This window comes from Alligator mississippiensis, chromosome 8, assembly GCF_030867095.1.
Source record: "Alligator mississippiensis isolate rAllMis1 chromosome 8, rAllMis1, whole genome shotgun sequence".
Lineage (NCBI taxonomy): Eukaryota > Metazoa > Chordata > Crocodylia > Alligatoridae > Alligator > Alligator mississippiensis.
In genome coordinates this window covers 64367270-64379429 of record NC_081831.1, presented here as the reverse complement: position 1 = coordinate 64379429, position 12160 = coordinate 64367270, and the positions used below count along the sequence as shown (strand labels likewise).

Sequence of the window (12160 nt, the reverse complement as noted above, 5' to 3'; positions counted from 1 at the left end):
AATACCTTCCCACAAGTCTCAGGTTGGGCATCCAAAATCAAGAATCATAGCCTTACTGTTTGTAATTGGAGACCCTCCAATGAAAAGGTGTCACAGCAATGCAAACATTTTTCTGATGACTTTTCTCCTAGATTTTCTTAGGAGTAAAGGGGCATGGGTGTCTCTGATAACTGACAGGCCTAAACCCTCAGTGTCCTGGAGGAGAACCAAGGTGCCTTTAAGGCACTATTGCAGACTTGCCTAGCTGCCCTGTGGCTTATAGGGCTGCCTTGAATCTCCAAAGCACCATGTGATGTTGCCCTACTCTGACACACCCTTACAGATCTCCAGCCTGAACCCAGTTATCTGCCCTATACCAGGGCATGGAAGGGGTCGTCAGGGGACAGTCTGGAGTCATCGTTTTCAGTTCCTGTATTGGAGAAGTTCTTCACTGACAGGATCCAAACTTCTAAACCCCTATAAGCCACTCTCATTTACTTAATGAAGTGCCCACTGAATCCAACAGAACCCTTTTCCATTCCCCTGAGTGGGCACTGCATCAGAAACCCCCGCTCTTGCTAAGTATCTCTATCAGTGGTTTTAATCCCAAGAGCTCAAGTGTAGCCAGGGCTTATGCAGCTACTGATGCTTCTCAGCCAGACCTGCTCTGAACAGAATTAGATACATCAACATTAAAAGGAATAGTGACAACCTACATCTACCCTAGGGCTCTCACTCAGCAACAGAGGGAAATTTTTACCAAACACCTCAGTGTAGACAAACAATATATTTCTCCAGTAACTCCCTCCCCATTAACATATACCTGGTGTGTCTACATGAGAAGTTTACTATGGAGCTGACTAATTAGCTCCTCAGTAAAGTCTCCGTGTCTACACGCGTGGCCCTATTAGACCACAGTAAACTAATAAAGGCCTCCGTAGGTATAGTGTCAATACAAGTACTACCCTGCAGTAACATTATTTAGTGCTCCATAACACACGTGTAGACACAGATGGGGCTGGCCAGAGCACAAAGGTGCTTCAGTGTTGGGGCTGCCAGCTGGCTAGCCCCACATTGGAGCACCCTCGTGCCCCAGCCAGCCCCTCTGCAGCACAACTGAGCCAGGTCAGAGCAGCTGGCAGGCTGACCCCCAGGCCTTCTGCCAGCCGAGGCTGCTCTAACCCGGCTCAACGTGCTGTGGTCTGAAGGTGCACGTGCAAATGTGGCACCCAGAAGCAGTAAACTCTGACACAAACTGCACCAGGGTTTATTGCCTCACATTGCGAGCATGTGTAGACAAACCCATTGTTGTGTTCTTCACATTTGCTTTACTGCGCAGTGTTTTATCTTCTGGCACTCCATACAGCTTTGCTCATTGGTATGTGTGAGGGACGGCAAGGGGCAGGAATTCATTTTTAACAACTGCCAGGATCCAAATATATTTCTGGTCACACTTTAAATTATGCATCTCCAATATGGATGTAATCAGGCTGGGCTGCATGTGGGCTTTTTAAACACTGAGAAATAATTAATTGGCATGAATTTAGACCTTGTGAAAGTGATAGACTGGCAGTGCTGACAAAAGCTAAGGAAGTGTCCTGGGCTCCACAGTACTCTCTGCTACTGTGTGACACAGGACGCAGAGCAAGATGGACCTATGATTTGACCCAGTAAATGGCAATTCTGATGTTCTTATGCTGCTCTGCATGGAGCTATCCAGGACCCCGCACAGCCTGCAGATCTGAATCCCCTCTCTCCCCCTGCAGCACACGGCTGACCCGCAGCCCCTTTGCAAGAAGAATGTGTTGCTCCATCAGGTAATGTGCCTCAGAGGTGACCTGCAGCCCTGAGGGCCATACAAGTCCTCAACCTAGGGGAAGACTGGAAGCCTGGCACCTGATCTGCTATCTCACACCATCACCTCCCTCTTTCAGTGGCCATGAAGCCTCTCCTTCTGCTCCCCTAGCCACTTCCCTCCCATACTATGTTTCCTTAGCTCAAGCAAAAGTCACCCAGACCAGAAAAGCTCTCTGTTCTGGGGCCATGTTTCGAACCTGTGCTCTTCCACTGGGTTCAGAGTGCATTGAAATGGGTTTTCCTCTTCAATGCATCTGCAGCCCCTCTTTACGGAGATGCTGTTGTCAGTATAAGAGCTGACCTGAATATCGAAAGACCCCCCTGCTGCTACATGGCTGAAAGCAATCAGAAACAGTTCCGCTTACTGTTCATTTCCAATTGATCAAAGTTATGTTAATTTTACCCTCCTTTCAAGTGCCATGTTTAAGCCTTTGTATTAAAGGAAAACAATCTGTACAGGGATTTGGGGCATTGACCACAATCATTCCCCACCTGATAGAAAAGATTTTCTGTGCTTTATACTGGCATTCACACTAAGAGTGTTGTTGGGGGGGGTCACATGCTCTGCCTATCACCTTTAAGTTTGCCTCTCTCCAAGTCTGATAAGATAACAAAGGATAACTTCTCTTTAATAGTAAAATATATGGACACTGCTTTATTTTCAACGACTGAAATGATACTCATATGCTTGCGCGATGGGCAGGGGTGGGCAGCTTCTTCCACTGGCCACTGATATTAATGATAGGTCTGATCCAGCAAAGCATTTCAGCAGGTGCTTATTCATTTCTTTCAAAGGAACACTTACAACTTTCATAGTTTCTAGGGTCAGAAGGGACCTGAGCAGATCATCAAGTCCAACCCCCTGCCATGGCAGGAATGAATACTGGGGTCAAATGACCCCGGCTAGGTGATTGACCCCCCATGGTAGGAGCAAGCAGCACTTCCCTTGGAAGTTGGTTCCAGATCCTAGCCGCCCTGACTGTGAAGTAGTGCTTCCTGATGTCGAAATGTTAGTGTGAGAAGTGGGATTCAAACCCACACCTCCATACAGAAACCAGAACACCCACCCACTACAGAAGGCATCTACGCCTTAAGTCTGGCACCTTAGACTACTCAGCCATCCTGACACTTCCACTTACAGTGCCTCTCTAATCCTCCACAACACACACACAAGTGCAAACCTGTGTGTCTAAACATTTCCATGGATTTGTCAAACAGACACAAAACAAAAATCAAAACCATTTTGGGTTGACTGACTTGGAAGGGGTGAAAATGAAGGATATAATTTATACTTCACAACCATCATCCATCTGAGGAGCTCACAGTATTTTATGCAAGAGGCAAGAGTTTTTGTGGGTGATATCTTCTGTTGGACCAACTACATGGTTGGGATAGATTTAGATAAACTTTCTGGTATCATAGTAGCCTTCCTCAGATCTTTGAGGGGCGGGGGGAGAAGCAGGCACAACAGAGCTCAGTAGCAGATGGAACAAAGGCTTGTGTAAAGAATAACAGGACAGAAAAGAAATTATCAGAAGCCAATGGACGCTTAACATGACAAGGAGAAGCTTGTGAATTTTTCTTAGCAAACAGAAAATTCACTAAATGAAGCATGTTTGATCAAAACTACTCACAAAATTCAAGTCAAATTTGGTGGAGAATTTTGGACAAAGGGAAAAAGGGAGAAAGAAAAAACCTCAGTTTTTAAAAAATTTTCATTTTGTGATTGATCTCAAATTTAAAAAAAAAGGAGCAGATTAAAAAGGGGTTAAATAAACTGAGAACAAAACATTTTGGTTCAGCTGGAAGGAAACATCTCATTCTACCCTATATGAATATTTCTAGTTTTACTTTCGGGGTTTTTTGGTTGTTTTTGTTGTGTCTGTTTTCGTTTTGAGGTTTTGTTTTTCAGAATGTGTTTTCTATTTGCTCGATTTGTACCTGCCTGCAGAGCAGGTCTGTATTATCACCCCCATGGGCACAAACAGAGGCGGAGATGAAGTCGAGGACATGCTGCAAAGTTGCTCAGGGGGTCAATGACACAGCTGGCAGGATCCCTGGGCACTGATTGCCAGCCCCTTCCCTCTGCTGATCCTCCAGCCTGGAGCACACTCTCTCCTATGTAACATGAAGGCTGGGAAGGCAGAATCACTGGACTATAAATCCCCGCTTTTCTGTTACTCTACAGCCAAATATTTAAGCAGTTGTAGGGGCTTTGAACCATCCACAGGGAGTTCTGTGGTTAAAACCGCAGCATAACTTTGGGTGTGTGTGGGGAGGGGCCTGCTTTTTAAGATCCTGGTTAGACGTGTCTCTCCCTAACCTCCCCCGCGAGAGAACGTCCCGCCCAGGCTTCCAGGCTTCCCCGCACCCCGTTGAACAGCTCTGCTGTCCAGCCCTGATCAGCGGAGCCAACTCTCTAGCAAAAGGATTTTTTTTCTTTCTCAGTTCAATAGCAAACTGCTTAATGCTGATCTGTCTAATTACTACCAGAACAGGCCATTTTAGATATCTTGTTTTCCCAAGTTGTGTCTGCCCTCTCTGCCTGATTTTTTAAAGGAAAAAGGCACCAGCTAATCTACCTGCAGGCTTGAGTGGCAGACAGCATGCAAACAACATGCTGCTGCCTTATTTCCCCTTACCTCTCTGCTTTAAAAAAGTTGTTGGCGAGACACTGCCTCCAGTCAAGACCTGAGGTGAATGCTTAGGATTTTTTGGCAGAAGCTGACTGCCCTTCCTGCCCCCCTCCTTCCCCTTCCTAAAATTGCTTTGGCTACTTCCAACAAAATGAAAAGAGCTCAGATGACTTTTTCATTATGGCCTCCCCAGGGAGGGCACGGGGCTAAGTGGAGGGCTGGGGCTGGAAGCATGTGGAGAACACGTCATGTTAGTGAGAAAATTACTCATGATTTGTGAATAATTAGTGCAGCCCACTTGTTGCTTCTTTCACAGAGTTCATGTAAACTCAGTAGCCTCCCCTCCCTGCTCTGTCTGGCGACTGATGTTTTCTTCTAAGGGAAAAGATGGACAGAAATCATGCGTGATGACTTCTTTACTGAGGTTCTGTATTTTAAACCAGATGTCCTCTCAACCCTGACTCAATCAATAATCCTGACTCACATCCCTCCATAGCCCCCGACAAGGTACGGGACAGACAGTGCACAAGCAGAAAGCCACGCAGCGGACTCCGATGGCAGGCTGTCAGAAACAGCCCTTGGATGGGGCCCATCACTATTGTTTACTTCTGTGTTTCTGGTTTGCTTCACTGGGCCAAGTGATGGAAAACAACCAATTCTGATTCTGCTTGGCTGCATGGACGCTTTCCCCAAAGGACAAGGAAGAGATGTCTTTTTCAAGTAACTCCAATACTGCGGGGAGGGATATAAGGTAGGCAGACAGAGACACATAGGGGAGACAGAGGCAGTTTCACTGGAGGCGATCCTGCTTTCACATATTTGGCACAGTCCACGCAATCCAATCATTCGTTGGAATGGAGTAACAATACTGAGAAAATGTGTGTACACATTTTCTCCAACAATGACTCCAACAATGTCAAACCTCAGGGACTTCAGCAGGAGCTCCATGTAATGTGTCCTGATTTAAAAGCTAATTAAAGTCAATGGGAGTCTTTTCAGTGACTTCCAAGAGCTCTGGATGAGGCCCTTCACTCTGGAGTTCACTCCCCCTGTGGTCTGGCACAGTCTAACTTTGTTGATGTTGTCCGGAAGACTCATCTCTTTCGCCAGACCATTGCCTGCAGGGCTTGTAACTGGGCTGAGGCCCTCTTTTCACTCTGAGGAATGCCATTTGTATGATGCAAAGAGAGCAAGGGGCAGGGGAGAGGGTTGTCTAGAACAGCCTGAGTTTATTGATCTTGATGCAGGTGCAGAGTGTTGTGCTTAGCAGCTCATCAGGCATCACTGGCAAACACAGGCATACAGCGTCTCTGACTTGGAACCAACGACAATAAGGGGTGGGAAGGGAGTACTGGGGAGCCAGGTTGACTCTAGTCTGGGAAATAACCTTACGCATGGCTGCTAAGCTGCTCCTACCTTGTAGCAGGAGTGACATTTAAGCAATGCACAAGCGAGCATAGCAAGGATAGCACTGATGTGCATCTGTGCACACCTATGCATTCTCCTGTCAAGACCCATTCCTTATTTTACCCTTCACCTTTCACCGTGTGGGTGGACTAGGAGCTTGTGAACTGACACTAACATGCATGGGATTATTCCTAGTACTTAATGTTGCATTTACATGCAGTCTTTACTCCAGCCGCATTCCCTACTGCATTATCACCACCCCACAGCTTGCAGGTTGGCAGACTGTATGATGGATCTAATTCCAACTGCCTACAGCAGCAGTAAGCAAATGCAATGCCTACTAAGAAACAGCAGAAGGAACCTAGGAAAGGAGCTTAGGGACAGGGAAGAGAGAGGCAAGATGGTGGAAGGTCATTTTGTCCCATTTTATGAGTTTGCTTCGTCTCCACTACAATCTTCCATGAAAATATAATGGTTTAAGAGCCTGCTGACTGCTGCATAAAGAGCTCAGCAAGAGCTTAGATACATCCAGATTATTAGTGCACGGCTGAGAATGAAACACAGCCTGCTTGACCATAAATAGATTTTGTTTTTAAAAAAAATTGCTTTGTACTCTCGCCTGGAATAACTCCATTTCTCCCACGTTTTTCATTCTTGGCTGGCTTGGATGTGCAGTCACCAGCTGTTTGCTAGGATCACCCCTTCTCTTTGCTCCCTCCCCTCTGAATTCTTCAGGACATTATTCTGTTGAAGCTTTGGCTCTTAATAAGAATTTAATCAAACAAAACAAAAACACAGCAACCCGCCGCTTCACGGACAGTGTTTGATGTGTAAATATGTAAAGAAGGAGTGGTTTGAAAATGCAATGGGCTCCCTCCCAGAGACCTAAGAGTCCCACAATGAGCCAACAAGACCGCAAGGGATGTGTGCGTCCTGTGAGATTCGATACCATCTGACTCCATGGGTGTTAGGAATATGGGAGGTCAGAAGCACGGGCTGAGCTGTTTTTTGAAGGGACGTTTCTAGTGAAATCCCAGTGGTCAGTCATCTACACGGCAGTCAGCCATTCCTCTTCGCCCATGGAGTTCCTACCCGCAGCCAAGCTGGTACTTACACCTACCAACAGGTACTGCCCCTACAGGCTCCTAGACATAGGCAGTGGGAACCATGCTGCAGTCCTCTTGTGCCTGCCTGTGATGAGCTGACATCTAACAGGGATTCTGCATTACCCACCTCTGACTTGGAGGAAATAGCTCCCGTTTGTGCACTTGTCACCACTGTGCTTTCTCTATGTGCTGTGTGCAGTCCATGCTGTAATTATACTGATTGCTACGGTATCTGCTATATATGGAAGATGCCTCTAAGGGAAGCCTACAGGAAAAGCTATTAGGACTCAGTAGGGGGCATTCTTTCCTGAGCCAGTGCCCCAGCATGATGCATGGCTAAAGATGCTGTTTTTCAGACACGATGCAAAACTGAAGCTCTGATCACTGCATTCGCTGCTGATCCAAGAAGAATTTCACAAAGCGTATTAACTCCTGGGTCCAAATTACAAGTGCAGGACAATACATCTGCCTGCAGCCCCAGCTGCAGCAGTTAATATCACTTCCCTAAACATGGCCATTTCTAGCTCAGTGATGTTTGCAATTTAGGGACAGGCCACAATATTGGCAGAGAGGCCCAAAGTATGAATATTTACTGCAGCTCTTGGCAATCTCTCCAATTCTTGTGCTCATGACCTTCCCAGGTGATTAATGGTTAGAGAGACAGAATCAGGGTACTGGTTTAGGAGCTTAAATGCAGCATGATTAAGATGCAAGATAAGAAAAAATACACTTAATTTTTTGGAGAGCAAGCAGTAAGTGCCCAGGTCTGAAAATAAAGGACAGGCACGGAGCTGCTGCTGAGCACGCTTCAAGAATAAAGTCTTTCTTGATCTACTTCTGCCCACAAAAATCCTCCCCTTTAATTCAGTACTTCAGCTAAAATGAGCTGTGGAAGTGCACAAGACAGGAGCGCTAGCCAGAGGCAATGGGTAAAGGCAGGGATGATTTGCAGTGTCATTCAAACCAAGGGCAGAGCAAGTTCCTTCATTAAGTTCAGACACTCAATTATGGACGACTGGACTTTTGGGCATATATTTCTGCGAACATTTCTAGGGCAATCTTTGGCTACCAAAAAAAGGGAACACTTATTGTTTGTTTTTCCTGTGCATCTCTCTGCATCTTTGTGTCTGCACTTTACCAATTAGGAGCATCCCTGCAGCTGTCGGACTTTGTGTAGTTTGCTAATAGCATTTTTTATGACACAGGAATTACCCCTGATTAATGCCTTCTGCCTTCTGTTGTGCTGAACTGTGACAAGGGCTAACAAGCATGATCTGCATGTGAGTGCAAGATGGAGAATGATTGTTTATGAAACAAAGAGATGAAAGACGTGCAAAGCAGTTAATAGAATCCTGCAATAAAATCGTGTCCTTGGCTTCTCACAAGCATTCACAGAAACAGGTTTTTGTTTATATAAATGTTTGGGGAATGGCTGTTCTGTATCTGAATGCCCTTTTCACATGCAAACAATCATATGTGCAGCAGCAACAACAACAACAATTGCTATTTGTCATCCCTAATTTTCTCCTCTTTAAAATATTCCAGTCATCCAAACAGACAGAACAAGTAATGCTATGCAACCCATACCACACCCACAGAGTAACCAGTGTTGCAAACAGTCATAGCGAACGCATCCTGAACAACATATATAAACCAAAACTTGTCCAAATGATTCAGCTGATAACTAGAGCTGTGCAACGAGGATTGATACCCAAATGATGAACTTCATAATGACAAAAAAGAACAGAAATCAGAGATGGGAAAGACCTAGTCCACTGCCAATGTAGGTGTGTTTGTCTCAGCCGAGGAAGTCATTGGGATAAAGGGGCCTATATAGTTTTGGGGACAAAGATTTAAGGTAAAATCCTAGCCCACCTTAAATCAGTGGGAGTTTTGCCATTGACATCAATGGTGTCAAGATTACTCTTTGCATCTCCTCATTTTTTCCCTTGCTTGTGAGGCAATGCTCTGTGTGTGCAAGGTGAAATGAAATGTATACAATGACTGGAAGTTGCATGGCACAGCAGCATACAGGCAATGCAATACAGCACAATGGGGAATATTTTTAGGCATAAAGAATGTAAAGAGAAGGGGGAGAAAAGCCCATTCACTATTGAAAAGAAAACAAACCAGCATTGATAACTTTATCTTTTTTACTGCCTGACTGAAACTCAGGAAGCCCAAAAGAAAGCAGGGTGAACTCTCACTAAACTCCTATTCTGCTTCATGGTTTGGTCTCTCTGCTACTGTACTGAAAGGATCAGGAGTGAGGTGATGAGGCAGTAGGCAATAGTGTGATAAGAAGGCCTTTCTTTCAAAACTTCCCAGAGATGGCGATTAAGTGTGGTTTGAATCTCTCTCCATCAGTCTCAAATTAACCTACATCAAGTCACATAGTTTGCAATTTTCCCAAGACTCTTGAAAATGAGTTTCTCTCAAATGCCCCATTAGATAAATAACATACAGATCTGTGAAGTATTTCTGTGAAGGATGATTAATAGGCATCATAGACAGAAAAGGCCAAGTGACCCATCTAATTTTGCTCCCTCAGCTAATGCAGGGCTTCCCTCTTCCTTCTGGGAATGCTTCGTCTAGACTGGTTTTAATCCCACTGGATGGAACTTCCACCATTCTCCTTGATGGTATATTCCCCAGATTAATAGTTTGCTTTTAGATATTTTCCTTATTTTTTTTCCTTTGTCTGCTGTCAGACTATTGCAGTCCTCCACACAATATTACAGTGCTGCTCCAGAGCAAGTGGAAAGATCATCTGGTCTATTCCTTAGAAGAGAGGTGGCCAGCCCACGGCATACTAGCCACAAGTTGCATGAACATCTGGTGCGTGTGACATTTGAGCCCCAGGCACTCAGTAACAGGAGGTGCTGGAATGGAGGCAGAGAGAAGAGCACTCAACCTACCTTTTGGCCCCTCGTACAGCAGTGTCCTTCCCCCACAGTGCTTGGTGTGGCTGGAGGCACATGCCCCTCTGCCCAAAGAGCCTGTCCAGCTTTACCTAAGGCAGGGAGCCATAGGAGAGCCCTCAGGAATGCACTCAGGTGGGGAAAGGACTTGATGCCTGGGGCTGCATTTGGTAATACTCACCTTTCCATTTCTCATGAACCTCACACCAGCCCTTTGCTGGTACTGCCTTGCCCCAGCCTGAACCCTATAAAACCTGATCATTCTGTTTCAGTGCTATGCATAACATCATATCCATCAACAGAGAGAAATGCCACAGACAACTCAATGTGCCTAGTGGCCTGGCAAGGCAGCATCACAAAAGAAACGCAAGAGAGCAATGGAAATACTTAGGAACATCAGGTGCTTACCTGTCACGACCAGCTGGAGAGTGAAGTTCTCATATAGGCCATGCTTAGCATTGCTCAGGACTATGGTGTAATTACCAGCATGCTTCAGTCTCACATCTCTTATGCCTAGCTTGTATTTCATTGGATCAGGTTCATAGCAAGTATGGTTCTCCTTGATTGGCTTGCCATCTTTGTACCTGTTTAGAAAGTCCCAACAAATGCTGTCAGCTATGCATACAGGCAAGCCCTTGTATATGACAGAAGGGCAAAATGCTATTAGCTTCTGGTTTTCAATAGGAAAACAGATAGGTATTAGCCTTGGAGAATACCTGAGATTAGGGCTTGGACTGGATAAAAAATACACAATATATATTCCCACCACATTGGGGGTGCACAGACCATCCTGTAAGATGCTTTCCATTTTTCAGCCAGCAACTATGAAAAGAAGAGATGAGAATGGTATCCGTTTGGAGCACTCCCAGTTGTAGAACTAGGTGGCTTCTGGACCAGCAACACCAATTTTAAAGTGCAAGTTATAAGCCATGTGCAGTGTACAAGTCAGTTTTTGGAGCTCCTGCAACTGAGATGGACACAAATCACCACCATCTGCAAGTGCAGATTGAGTAGTTCACAAACAAGCCAACAAGTAGGGTACATACTTTGCATAAGCCTTGCAACAGGCACAGTAAATGACAGGTTGGCCTGAACTTGAGCCACTAGTTTTGGAACCAACAAATTAAGTGAATATACAAACAATAACCATAGGTACACATGACCTTTTACAGCTGCAGAATAAGCTAAAGGTTGTGCCCTGAAGAATTTACAACAACCGAGCCCATTTTGAAAATTTAATTTTGTCGATGGATGGGAGACACTGGGCATCCTACATGTGCTCCAGGAGGTGGGGGGGGCGGCTCTTTAATTAGCAAGCAACACTAATTAAAAGCACCTGAGCATCATGTACATCAGTGTTCCTGTGCTGAAAATGGCAGCGGGTAGCTTTGAACTAAAAATCATTGAACGAGCTTTAGCTCAAAGTGCCCTACCACCATTTTTCAGCATGGGTATGCTGATACATGTAATGCTACAGTCTGCTGGAGCATGTTAATTTTAACACTCTAGCAGACTTGATTAATTGAGTCTGATCCAATGTGCTGGATTTCGAGAGTGTCGGAGCTGGCTCCCTGCACATGTATAGGAGCCCATTGTTATTCTGTTCAGACAAGCACTTTGAAAACCTTTGTTTCCTCCCCATGAAGCATCTGTGATCTTAAAATGACAAGGAACAGGGCAGGAGAACCTGGATAATCTCCCCCCTCCTCACAGAAAAAGGCACCTGCAAATAGCATGCAATACTGATTGGATACTTCTGAACTTCACCCATTTAATGGGCAAGATACTATCTTCAACAGGTCAGTGCCGCTGAAGGGGATACACTGAATGGACTCAGTGAAGGAAACAGCCAAGGAAACAAGACTGTGTTCATTCTGGGAGTTTTAGAAGTCTCCTGTACAGCAGTTCAAACAACTCCACTGGCAAAGCCTCCAACATCAACATCCCTAGAACACCCAGGGAAGGCAACTTTGGTGGTCTCAGACTGCTACCAGAAATGGCAATTTCCTCTCCCACCCTCTGCACAAAGAATGACCCAAAAGGGCAAGGCATAGTGAGGGTGAAAAGGGGCACAGTCCCTATTTTAGCTCTAAAAACAGAATCAGATGGCTGTGTTCCCCTGGAATTTAATCTCCCAAAACCAAGCTAACCACTAGCCGCTGGTGCTCACCAATCCAGCTGCCCAGTGACTCTGACTCAGACCTCCTTTATTGACTCAGCCAATGGAAAGTGCATCACAGAACTGCCAACACAG

At 45.4% G+C, this 12160-nt stretch overlaps 1 protein-coding gene across 2 annotated transcripts in view; it reads right to left on the bottom strand.

Annotated features, from left to right (window-relative positions):
- Positions 1-12160, bottom strand: part of LOC102561001 (vascular endothelial growth factor receptor kdr-like) — a 175031-nt gene that overhangs the window by 78331 nt on the left and 84540 nt on the right. For both annotated transcript variants that reach the window (XM_014607206.3, XM_059732797.1), the window contains exon 9: positions 10315-10490. In XM_014607206.3, the coding sequence (XP_014462692.2) occupies positions 10315-10490 (176 nt within the window). The remainder of the gene's footprint in view (positions 1-10314; positions 10491-12160) is intronic.